The sequence below is a fragment of the Bombus impatiens genome, unplaced genomic scaffold (assembly GCF_000188095.3).
Source record: "Bombus impatiens unplaced genomic scaffold, BIMP_2.2 scf_0217, whole genome shotgun sequence".
Classification (NCBI taxonomy): Eukaryota; Metazoa; Arthropoda; class Insecta; order Hymenoptera; family Apidae; genus Bombus; species Bombus impatiens.
Window position 1 is genome coordinate 3,476,765 of NT_176636.1, and position 13,436 is coordinate 3,490,200.

At 32.9% G+C, this 13,436-nt stretch overlaps 2 protein-coding genes across 5 annotated transcripts in view; one reads left to right on the plus strand and one right to left on the minus strand.

Moving 5' to 3' along the window:
- LOC100746011 (proton-associated sugar transporter A) overlaps window positions 1–627 on the minus strand; it is a 20,614-nt gene extending 19,987 nt beyond the window's left edge. Inside the window, exon 1 of the mRNA XM_033319865.1 lies at window positions 606–627. The gene's annotated coding sequence lies outside the window, so the exon portion shown is untranslated. The remainder of the gene's footprint in view (window positions 1–605) is intronic.
- Window positions 1–11,734, plus strand: part of LOC100746134 (synaptic vesicle glycoprotein 2A) — a 21,371-nt gene extending 9,637 nt beyond the window's left edge. The window contains exons 2-12 of one of the 4 annotated variants that reach the window (XM_012383531.3): window positions 1–220; window positions 3,220–3,270; window positions 3,759–3,920; window positions 6,491–6,653; window positions 6,859–6,980; window positions 7,322–7,563; window positions 7,810–8,136; window positions 8,860–9,004; window positions 9,384–9,543; window positions 10,539–10,666; window positions 10,923–10,993. In XM_012383531.3, coding sequence (XP_012238954.1) covers window positions 139–220; window positions 3,220–3,270; window positions 3,759–3,920; window positions 6,491–6,653; window positions 6,859–6,980; window positions 7,322–7,563; window positions 7,810–8,136; window positions 8,860–9,004; window positions 9,384–9,543; window positions 10,539–10,666; window positions 10,923–10,993 — 1,653 coding nt within the window. In that variant the 5' untranslated portion in view covers window positions 1–138. Of the gene's footprint in view, window positions 221–290; window positions 585–3,219; window positions 3,271–3,758; window positions 3,921–6,490; window positions 6,654–6,858; window positions 6,981–7,321; window positions 7,564–7,809; window positions 8,137–8,859; window positions 9,005–9,383; window positions 9,544–10,538; window positions 10,667–10,922 lie in introns of those variants that run through there. The other 3 variants (XM_003488071.2, XM_024366352.2, XM_012383532.3) reach the window with 3 other exon arrangements.
- Window positions 11,735–13,436: the final 1,702 nt, after the last annotated feature.

Below are 13,436 nucleotides of genomic sequence, written 5' to 3' on the forward strand. Positions count from 1 at the left end.
GACCGCGGACACTCGGTTTAGGTCGGTTCGACGGTGGTTCGACGAGAGCAAGGACGCGTTACTACCGTGCTATTATACCCGCTAGGGAGATCAGCGACACAGCACAGCGCAGCGATGCGTTAGTTGCGCGCGCGTACGATGTCGGGCGATATCGCTCGATTCGAGAGCGAGCCGGCCGCCTCCGACCCGCTAGTGTCGGACGCCGTTTCCACGTTGCAAGGTAACTCTTTTTCTTCGCGTACGTCGCACGTTTGTTTTGTGCCCTTTCTTCTTCTTAACGCGCGTCTAAGGGAAACGAGCAAGAGCATTCGCTCGTGTCCGTTTAGTGCAAAGTCATTTACACCAAAAAACGTTTCCCCGCAACGAACGCGAACGAACGTTCGGGGAGATTAGACCGAGCATCTATAGAATACGCGATAGTTATATTCTCGATTCGATCTTCGCTCGAACCTGTGACAACTATGTTCGATGGATGGATTAGAATGTTTATCGTGAGAAATTTGAAAATACAAAAGTGCGCAGAGTCTCGCGTAGTATGTAGAAATATACGAACTATTCAAGTACAATACTCGCTATAGCGTTTAGTAAGTAAAACGATTTCTTACCTAGATTGCATTTTATCGTAAACCAAAATCTAATTCCTAGACTATCAGGCTGAAATAGATAAATATAATACAATAGAATAAGAAGATTTTTAGAGCATTCGATTCGACGAACAATGGTCGAAACGGCATTTACGTTTCAATTCTGCACGTTCTTATATTTGCAAATTTCCCATAGATGCATACAAATGCATAGTCTAGTTATAGATAAATACATATGTATGTACATATATCTATAGATATATAGGATGAATTATGACCCTGGATAAAAATAAAGTACAACGGGCAAATTCTATGACTCGAAACAAGTGGAAATGATGTCTTATGAAGAAATAGCTTCGAAAATTTAAACGGGTTGCTTACACGTGATCGATACTTTGTATGTTACCTTCCACTATAAATTATTATACTACATGTGTTTCTGTATTGGATGTATAAAAATTTGCTTGTTATTAGAAGCTGTGACATTGTACTAACGTCAGAAGGTGGTGGTCCACGGAAAATCATAAAGCTTATCATACGAGAATAACGTAAACATGTTAAAGAACAGAATGATGCTACAATAATTACTATGACGCAAAAATATTATTATTTTTGCCAGATATTATACATTTTTATCGTACAAACTTTATAGAAACATTATTCTATGAAATTCATAAACAAGCATGATTACAATCGTTGTAATAAAACGGCATTGACGCATTGCGGTATTTGACTGGCAGTTTGAGAGATATTTGCCTGGCCCGTTGCTTTTGGTGTTTTATTTTTATCTGAATTGCTTTACCCGCTTCTTACTTGCGTCAATATAGCATAACGATTTGCTTGCTATTGGAAGAACTGACACTGTATTATGAAGTTAAAAAATTTATTTACACCAAGTATCAGACGCACGTGTAGGCGCTTTTTCTTTTTTCTCGAAGATGAAACGCCTCATTTGTACCACAAATTAGAGAATAGTAAATTTCAAAAAATAAAATTGGAAGATCTTGTGAATTCGAATTGAATTTCTTTATACAACAAAATTGTAATATTTATTTTTCTGGAAATATTCGTGTGTTATTTTACATTATTATAATAACAGATAAATAATCACCAGCGAAAACAAAGAAACATCAATAGCGTTAATAAAAAATTAATATCAATGAGTTATAGCCATAAGAGACAAATATAATCAGTCATAGGTGCTACCGATGGTGATTCGCTGTCCGTCTAATTCGAGCTTAATCTGATACTACTGTTGATACACGGGGACTAAAGGAAAAGAAAGAAAAATTCCGATATCCAGTTACAAATGCTGATGATTAATCTAAAAATTCAGCGTAATCTAAGACTTAATTCCAAAGACTAAAACGGAGCGGTGTATTTAAATTTTATTTAGCTTAACTCAATACCATTTTAATGGCTCACAACTTCAGCCAAAAAGTCGCACAATCATGATCGGAATTCAATTCGAAGTTAATCCATGTTTAAGCCGAACTTAATCAAAAAATAAATAACGATCGTCACGTCTAACGCGGTATAATCTAAACGTAACTCGAAACTGTTCTTGTCGTATCAAAATTTCAAAATAAGCAACGGCTTACAAATAATTATCTACATAGGTATTTAGCTTTGGCTCAATCTCTCTGATTAAAGATCTCAGGCGGAAGCTCGATTAACCGCTAATAGTAATAAAAACTAAATCGCAAATAGAATTCTAATCGAGTTTAATCTCGCAGAATAATCTCGACTCAAATATCGTGCAAAACTTAATCTGAAGCCTAATCTTCGTCTCAATGTTAGACTTAAACTCGACCTTCTGAAAACTAAAACAAAAGAATGCATTAACCCAAACCTGTACCCACGTTAATGTGTTAGAGACATAATTAGAGATATACGTAATTAGGTCATTTCCATAAACAACGTCGTGTTTATGTAGAGGCCGGTTCATTGCCATCGATCAGCGCAATTATCTCGCAAACTCTACGCTATTCGAAAAAGTATTGGGTTGACAACTAAGCGATTGCGGATTTTGTCAATACCAACTAACCAAAAAAATTCCTCAATCACTTAATTGCCACCCCAAAAAATTCTTTTTTTCATGAACTTTGCCAAATGGATGATAAATTGGTTCCTAAACAGATATTCCTCTCGTCTAGCAAATACTCGACGAGTATACTCGACGTATTACGAATCTTTACGTATCTTCGTACGTCTTTATGTATTTTATGCACATTTTAATGGATTATCGCTAATAAAGGTCAGAGAAGCGTAATGTATCAAAGGTGACAAACAAGTGTGTAATCCCAATGTGTTGCAAGAACAAAGAAGTGTTTTGAGTAGCGTTACGAACTGCTACAAAGACGCGAGCGAGAGGAACGATTTATAATTTATAGACAAGAAAAGCCTTCGGAAAGACTTGGTACGCTTTTGTTTTCAACGGATTGGCAGAGGGACGTAGCACATTCGAGGAATGTTTTTATTCTTGGAATGAACATATGATCACGGTGGCGGGTCTGACTTTCACGTCAGCCTGTACGGTTTCTCATTCCATCTTTCTTTCCTCTATCTCCCCCTCTTTCTCTCTTTCTCTCTTATTCTTTTTATGAGTAACCGCGTTATTTTCTCGTATTCGCAGGCACCAAGCAAACGGCGGAAAGCGTAGCTCAAGATGCCGTCGACCAAACAGGTATGCGTTTCTTGGGTTTTTAGTTTGAGGATGTTAAAGAGCAAGGATGAATTGACTCGAATACGATTGAATTTTTATTTTTATGATAGACGTAATTCTTTCGTTATTTTATAATATTATTTTATGGTTTATAGCTTATCTCCATAGCGAGCTATCATCTTTGAGACGAATTAATCTAAATATAATTGAACTTATTAAGGGAAAGTCGTTTGGTGTTGTCGTAAATGAGTCAATCGAAGACCCCGTAACCTAATAAAGGGGGAAAATACTACTACTGTTGTTATTAGCCGAGTTTTTATTTTTACGCTATTGGAATAGAGACGAAAGAGTAAATAATTTTGTATATCTAGAAATTTTTATTCTCATCCGTCTTCCTCCAACTTAATTTCTTGTATCTTATTTGTATAAGTTCGCAATTCACAATATCAAGTACGAGTATGCAACGATAAATACGATTTATTCTAATGATTCGTGGTATCTTTCCACAGGGTTTGGCAAGTTTAACCTTAAGGTTATGGCCGTCTGCAGTCTGATCTTCATGAACGTGGCTTTTAGTATAACAAGTATCGGTTTTGTATTACCATCAGCGGCATGCGACTTCAGAATGACCACTGTTGACAAGGGACGCATGAGCGCCGCCCCCATGTTAGGTAACACTCGAATAATCAGCATCTTATTAACTATATATTAATGTTCCTTCCGGCATATCAACGATATTATTAACTACTTTCATTTTTGCATACACACATGACAACAACAATCCTTGTCCGTCGCTGACATTTGCTTGGCAATTATTTTATGATCATGTAAGAATTTTATGATTGTGTTGTTTCTGTATGTTTTTGTGTTGTCATGTAATAATCTATTTAATTTAATTACAAATTATATTTTTCTTATGGGTTACCGATTTTTATTGAATCGCTAATCGTTCTTATCGCGTGTGTTATTTGCAAATATGAACGAGGATTATGTAATTTATTCTTAACGTCATTTTATATATTGTTGCTTGTAGTTGGGAAATACACTTTTTGGTACCAAAGAGAAATGTGAAATAAGAAATACAAGTCTGTTCTAACTCGGAGGAAAAGGATTTATAAAAAGTAAATAAACAAATAATAAAATGATAATTCTGTAATAATTCTTGTTAAAAGAAAGAAGATATGTCACTTACAAAAGTTCCATTTCCGTGCTTTAATATGGCATATTTGCTTCGTATAATGTTTCTTTATTCGATCGATATCACTTTAATACTGTTATCAAATATGAAAATAGCGTATATATATTGCATTCACCTTATCACTGGAATGAAAATGTGTTGCGTGCCTTTCCGAGGCTCGCGAACGCCACACGCCCTAGAATCGATTTCCATGGTGTTTCGCCAACACGTTGCGTTGCTTACATTAGCTCGAACAGGACATCAAACCGCGTTCCTTTCGAGTTACATAAAAATCCTTGTGAAATTGCAAGTTATTTTCCACTCGTTCAAGCCTTCTCACTTTCCTTATTTAGATACGGACAGGCGGATATTCATGCAAATATTTATATAAACAATGGCAATTATAAATAAAAGAATTATTTTCATAAAAACGACTGAAGGAATAAAACTTAAATATAAATTTCTTGTACTTAATAAATATTATAATAGATGCTCAACTTTATATATTTCATATACTTTTGCATATTACGTGCATTTTTGCACTTTTAAATCTCCCGTAACTGCATAAAAAAATTCCGCAGTCTATTTCTATCGAATCCAGTCTTTTTCATCCATTCATTCCCGTTTGCCATCGTTCGTTCCTTTGTCTGTGTTATTCCACTTTATGCGGTATAAATATTGATGACGATGTATTGGATTTAAATTTTTCTCTCTATTTATTCACCTTTATCATGATTCACTTCATTGTTCAAATCGTTTCTGAAGATAAAACGGCCCATTCTCTCTCCTTCGTCTCATAACTCAATTAGTATAATTTGCAATATAAATACATCTCTATATTTCCATAAAATTTTAGCTTCATTATAATAATTTATTTCATATTACCGCTTTGTTAGCAATGTGAACAATAAATAGTATTAATAATATCCTTTAATTTCTATCGAATTAATACTTTTTTATACATTTGTCCACGTTCGATCACGCGCGAAGACGTTCTTTAGCATCGACTTTTTTAAAGATGATAACTAATGTACAAACAGTAATTTGCACAAAGAAAAGGTACTCGGCGAGATACAGTTGATTCATCGCGGTGTGGATGAACGTACGAGAGGAAAACTCTTGTGCAAAAGTATCCAGACACCAATGCTCTTCAAATGGAATGCAACATAAATTAATTGAATCGTAATGCGCGAAAACCAGGGACGTATCGTTAAAATGTCCATACATGGTTTCCACTTTGTCAGAAAATTGATTTTTCAATTAAAATTTTCTACACGGTTGAACATATCGATGTTGCAATATTTATAGCTTTACTTTTATATTCTTTTATCACTTAGTTCTTCATGTTATTTAATTACCTAGTCGGTTAATTGATATTTCATCGGGTGTTACAAATTCATGTTATTTTACTATTATGAATTTCAGTGTTAAATTAATATTTAATTCACTATTATTCTAATATTAAATATTAGATTATTATTATCATATTCTCTTGTGTTAAACATAAATTCTCTCTCTATAATCCTTCTTCACATTTAGTTAATATATCACGAACAAAGAACAAGTCATTGAACTTGTTTGCCACGAATTTTTCCGTTCGCCGTTAGCATAATAAATCGTTTAAGGAATAAAGCTAATTATTCAAACATACCACTAGCACGTAGTAAGAACGACTAACATATTCATGAAAGCAGTGGCAGGAGACACGATCAAAGAATTACTACAATCGTCTAGATGACACCTGTCGAATACGAATAATTAAGCCTTGAAAGGTTACATGATGCAAGAACGTGACTCTTTGATCGTTTTCTGCTATTTCTATGCAACAACTATCGATTATTACGTGATAGATAAGGAATATTCATGAGAAATATTCATTAGAAAAGAATATGCTAATTTTCTAAAATACAAAGAACAGTCTACGGATATTTATGCATTTATGAAAGATTGAAAGTAAATAACCAACTAACATTGTCCTGACAACATTTTCTATCAGCAAAAGTAATTAAATAACCAAGATGGTTTCCTTAAGCCTTATCAATCTCTCTAATTATGAATTTATAGGTATGTTAGCAGGTTCGTACATGTGGGGTTGCTACGCAGCTATCAAAGGGCGAAGGATGTCACTATTGGTCGCGTTATTTCTACATGGTATCTCTGAATTATTGGCGTCGGTGGTGCCATTTTATTGGGTTTTCCTGTTTTTGAAATTTCTAAGCGGTGCAGCGTTAGTATTATTACATTTTATCCAACTTAAGCAGAATAACAGATAGATGATAAATTTAACGACCGTATAATACTTTACACAGTAAAAGTTTGGTTGTGATACGTTTTATTTCACAAAAGTTAAATAACACACGATTGACGATCTTGATTCCCTGTGTCCAAAGCGGAACATTTTATTTCACGACCGTGTTTAATTATTGCTTCAGTATGAATGGACAATCGGCCGTCGTTTTTCTGTATTTGGGTGAATTTCAACCGACTAAATATCGGGACAAAATGCTCTCGTGGATGGAAATGGCTTGGGTGGTTGGAATGATCATTTTAGCAGGTAATTACTGCCAAACTTTACGAATTATAATATATCGTTGATTTAACGTAAAGTCTAAATGTTTGTTTCGTTTATAAATTTTTATAAGATCCAGTAAAGAGATTAAAGTATTAAATTTTCTATTGAAATCAGTTTTAATGGATGTATAATGTATATGTCTTACGTTAAGTTTTAACGATAATAATCTAACGATAACGATCTTAATGATAATAAATCTTAAGTAATTTTTATTAGGAATAAAAGCTCGAAAACATAATCCTGTATTATTTTTAAATATTTCACTTTGCCTGCGTTTCTTTCTCAAAATTTGTTCAACATTGCAAACTGTTTGGAAATTTCAGGCGTCGGTTGGATTATTATTCCGTTGAACGTGAACATCGAAACGGACGGCGGTTTCTTTTTCCATTCGTGGAATCTTTTCGTGTTCATATGCTCCCTTCCAGCCTTGTTGACCGGAACTTGGTTGCTGTTTTTCCCTGAAACACCAAAATATCTCGCGGAGACTGGACACAACGTTCAGATGCTGGACGTTTTAATGAGAATGTACTCTGAAAACAGTGGAGAGCCACCGAAAGAGTACATAGTAAGTATTTATATTCGCTTTTCGAGTAACAGAAATCATTAGAGAATTTCTCAGAAGCTGTAAAAATATTTTGAAAATGAGAGAATTCGATCCTCAAGTCAATTTCTCTCTAACTCGAAATCCTATGTAAATTAAGCCAAACGCGAATGATATTTCTTTTAATTCTTGATTTGTTTATTTGATAAAAATATTCCTGTAATAGCAATGAAAGGAAAAAAACAAAAATTTCTGATCTTCCATTTTCAGACGAAGCTTCGGAACTGCGAGAATAACAATTTAAACGATTTGGTGCACCGAATAATGCACACCAAAGAGAGAGAAGATGTGAGCGAGAAATCCTTCCAAGTGATGATAACTGACATATACATGAAAACCATGATGATATTGAAGCCACCGTTTCTTTGTAGAACGATTGTAATGTGTCTGATCGCATGTTTCGTCACGTCCTCTTATTACACGCTGACTTTATGGCTGCCAGAACTTTTTCATAGATACGCGGACTTTCAGGAGGCGTATCCCAATCAAACAGCTAGCGTTTGCACATTGAAGAGCGCGAAAAATGTTACAGAAATAGTGAGTGATCGAATAACAAATATAAATATGATTTTTAGGTGAAATTTAGAGGAATTTTTCAACATTTCCTAAATATCTCGTTCATAATTTTTTTATCGTTAGACGAAAGAAAAAAAAAGGAAAAAACTATACGTATATATATTAGACAAAAAGGTGGAAATCATTGTAATAGGAATTTTTTCTAGTAGAGAGTTGGCTCTCGCAACGAAATGTCGCATAAATTAAATTTACAATTTGTAATTGTAATTGTTCTAAGGTTAGAAACTAGGAAGAGAGATATTGGGACGATTGCCAAGGAGGCATTACAGAATAGACAAATGAAAATTTTTATATAAAATTTAGTAGATAATTATTCATTTGTTATTCGTTGAATTGAATTTTGCAATGAAACCTCGTATAGAGTAGATATGTAGTTTGCAATTGTAATTATTCTATGAAGAAGAAATTGTATTGTTCTACATTTAGAATTGAAATTAAAGTGATATTAGGATGATTGCCAAGAAGCAATTGCAAAATAGGCAAAAGCACGGAATAGTTTGCGATATGTAGATGGAATACAAAGATCAGATGTTCGTTGTTCATTGCGTTATTATCTATATATAAAACTCTATTTATAGTATGTTACGCGATTTTAATTAGTTATCTAGGATAATTTAAAAATTTCTTAATATAATAAAATATTAAATACTATTATAGTGATTTAATGGGAAAAATTTTGCACAGGATATGTCAGACGATCCGTTCGGCTGCAATTCCAGAGTACAAACTAGCGTGTTCGTGCACACATTTATTTTGGGTGCCTCGTGTATTCCGACAGGGCTGATATTGCCATTATTTGTTAACTACTTAGGATATAAATTTTTCCTCGGTAAGCAAACAAATATCTTTTTCTTTCTACCATTACGAGATATATATATTTTTAGTTCAAAATATATTTTTATCTCTAACACATCCGTTGCTATTAAAATACAACTATTCATCCCTGAATTCTTTGCCTTCCTATTTTCATCAAGGATGTTATCAACAATTATATCAGTGGCATTGTTTAAATTGATCGAATCTATACACCATATGCGCCAAAAGCAATGGATGTGTTAAATATATTTTTGAAATTCTAATTGACTTCATAAGTATACTATCGAGCAATTCGAATTTATCTCTTTAATCTCTAATTGATTTAATTTCATTGCTTAACTTGAGAAATTAGTCTATCGACAGATATCGAATAATTTTGTCTGTCATTTCAGTGATAACAGCTTTCATTCCTGCTGTCGTGACGGCTTGCCTCTTTCTGGTGGAGACGTCCACCCAAAACTTGGTTCTTTCGTGTGCCTATGAGTCCGTCACTTCCGTTTGCTTGAGCGTCGTATATTGCCTTTTAGTCGATCTGTATCCAACGCATTTAAGGTAATCTACCCACCCAGGATTCTTACTTTTTTCCTATACTTAATAATTCTAATAATAAAAATATAAAATAAATCCCAAGAATAAAAATAAATTTAAAGTATCTTTATTTTCTTAATCGTTTCGTAAATATTTCAAGGGAATTCAAAGAGATCGTTCGTGAATTCGATAATTGCGAGAGCATGAATACCTCTGTGATTTACTGTAGAAACTTGACAAAATTTCATCCTTCCGCACGAGTTTTCTAAAAAAAGATCGCCACTTGTTTATTCTCTCCAAAGATACGAAAGAAAGTTTATTGTGTGCTTATCGATCGATATAAATATCCCGGTATATAAGGCTTATTTTTTCGTCTGTGTCAACTGGTTTATTTATAATAGAAACGATCATTCTTTTCGACGATCGAATATTGAACTAATCTGTCGATCTCGAAACATTATCTCGAGTGTTCTTGCTTTCAATACCTATGATAAAATACTTGTCTTCTTATATTATTATAATCGTTATCGTTTATTAATACTATCATTATAGTTGCTAGAGAACGTTATGCAACTTGATTTTTGCAGATCGAAATTGCAGTTGCGTTCTATTGCGAAATGTGATTGAAATTTTCATCATTGATATTTCTTTCATAAATTGAGATTTGTGTAGCTGTTGTTAGGTGTCTTTGGAATTATGTAACTGGAATAAACGTTATTATCGTAACAGAGAGACCTTATCGTTGGAATATTAGGTAGAGATCTATGATTAAAATAGAAATTACGTCCTTAGGGAAATTTACAAAATTCGTTGTTTCTTCGTTATACATTAACTCAATTATAATGTAAAAATATTGAAAGTTAATTACGATCATTACCATTTACTATTTTGTAACAGAATCGTGTTATCATCGACGTAAACTTATGATTCTTACCGAATATAAGAAAATTAATTACCCGAAACTGTCACAAAATTAATGATATAAAGCTCGATAATTTTCAAATATAATTCTGTTTCAGAGCAATGGCGTCCGGTTTGTCTGCCTTTATCAGTAGAATAGGTGCCATTAGTGGTACTCTAATGATCGGATACTTGATCGACGACTATTGTACATTGGTGATTGTTATCGTAGCTGCTCAATTATTCCGTATGTATTCAAATTCCGACCTCTCCATTTTTTAATTAGGTCTTAAATTATCTTCATACAGATGTATTGTGTTGTATCTACTTATCGCGTTTAAATAGCGATAATGTCGTGACAATACTTGTTACATCTGTTAGACTACTCAAATTCATTCAATATCTGCAAATATATTTATAAGTTACTTTTAATTTAATGCTTTCTTCCTTATATAATGTCTTATCGAATATTTATATGCGTGACATTTATTTATTTATTCCAGTGAGTGGTTTGTTAGCCCTGTTTACACCAGGAAGAAAGAAATCGAAAGCGATAGACGTTGAGAAATCTTAACGACAGTACGGATTAAGCTAAAGAAAGTGGGACGAAAGAAAAGAAACAATCAAAAAGGTTTTTACATTCACAAGAAAAATTCTATATAATTTACTTTTCCATTTTTCTTTTTTTCTTAATAATATAAACGCATTTCGCTTGGAAACAAGAAATATAGGCAATTTTATCGATGAGAGAATTTAATTAAACTCGAAATAATTAGAGGATCTCTTATTTAACACCAGAAAGTCCAATCAAAACGACTAATTCACAACGATTGATAAAAATTATTATTTTCATTAGTAAGCGTGACATAATTATTTGCAACTCTTTAAGCTACGGTGCTTCTGGTGTTAAAACATCTTTACTTTCCCTTAAGTTCTGTCAAGTTAAGAGTATGAAAACATGTTATTACTTAAATGTACGATATAATATTACAACTTAAATTTAGAGGAAAGATATTAGTGTTAAATTTACAGTATTTCTTTCTCGTAATGGTTAAGAACGTTAATGTCTTCATTTCTTGTTAACGAATTATATACTTATCTATATACATATACATATATAGAAACACCATCTTCTAATAACTAAACTATCGTGCCTGTGTACTTTCTGCGTATACTTTATCACGGCCGGTGTTTGCGTTATTTTATACATTTTTCTTAATACACACCGGACATAATTTAGTATACTATAAGAGGATGCCTGTTATTGATCGAGTGTATTTTGCAAGTGAAGATTATTCTTCCTATACAATGGCTATTGCAAGTGAAGATTATTCTTCCTATACAATGGCTACAAAAAGTAGCGGCACGTATTTTCCGATGAAGCATCTTTTTTTATCAGGTCGTACATTTCATTTTCACAGTATTAAATTTTTACAGTCATATAGTACGAAATCTTACGTACTCGGAATTAATTAATTAGTACGTAAATATTATGATCAATATGTACAATGCTATGCCAATATATTTTGTAGCCACCGTATAGATATTTGTAGCTGCTATGAAAATTTTACGTGACAGTTTCACGTAACGCACACAATGTTTGTGAATACTCAGCAAATTCGAGAGGTTCACGATGATGAAAGTATATATGTGTTACATATTTTTCTACATTTCTAAAATATTAATATCTTCATCGAGCGTCGTATACGGTAGTTAAAAAGTATACAGAATCTTTGTTTTGTAATTACAATCTCGTAACATGTATTCCAGGATATTGTACTTTATTCTTCTAATTTATGGAAGAAGAGAAATGGCTACTTTGTTCTCTTCAGAATTTACAGAGCGATTTGGAAGGAGTATGAATAAAATTTAGAGAAACTGTCGCGGTTCGAATTTCTATTGTTGTCATAACGAGGGAATAAAATTAATATGAAGTGCCCTTTGGTAAACTTTGAGAAATTTGGATTTTACATTTTACTAGAACGTGAAAAGCATTCTGTCGTAATAAGAATGGCAAATTTTCTCAAAGAATAAAGAAAGTAGAAGATGATAAATCTACAGAATTTATCGCAAAACTGACCTGAAAGTAAATTGTTCGACTTTGTCTTAGTATTTTAAAAATCATTTAACATTAAACTTATCATTTTTCTGTGACAACAGAACAATTTTAAGTTGCAATACCTGTACGTATAATTACCGTGAAAATAATTAAACGATCGTTTAAAAACTTACTACACTCGTTCTAAAATAACCTGTAGAATATTCTGTTAAAATATTATATACAACGAAAAAGATCTTCGAATAAATAGATTAACGTATTTAGTACTTAATACACATACAGCTAAAAAAGCTAGGCAGGAAATAAATGCTCAATTATATAAACCATTATCACGACGATCTCTCGTATTGTTAACACAGTGCCACGATATTTCTTCAACATTGCAAATTGTACGGTGTTAAGGGGCCCGCATACGATTAATAATATTGCCAATATCGCCAAGTATTGTCAAACAGTATTCATCGTGTGCAGATCTCTTTACGAAGCTTGATTCGATCGATCAGCCTCGAACTCTATGTAAATGAATATCGAACGCGACGATCGTATTCCTGACGCGTGTTATTCTTCTATTTTTCTATGTACGAGACTTTTTATATTGTAGACTGTTTATATGCCGGCCATCGAAGTACAATAAAAAATATGTTCTTGCTGAACCTATCAAAATCAATTGTCGTCTATTATTTTTTGAAAGTTCGAAATTTATATAAAGTGATTTCAAAATGTTGTTACCGTATAAAGGAAAATTTATTAATATTTCTTATCAGTGATCTTAAAAGGACTACAGGAAAGAAGGCTACTTCAATCAAGATTTCTACTATTCGTATAAATTTTGAAACAACGTTTTTATCTACAAAGAGTGATAGAAGATATGGATAATAATTTTGGAATTTCGAAATCCTTTATGTCCGAGAAGAGTTCATTTATATTCTGCTATCAATAAATCTAGAAATTTCAGTTG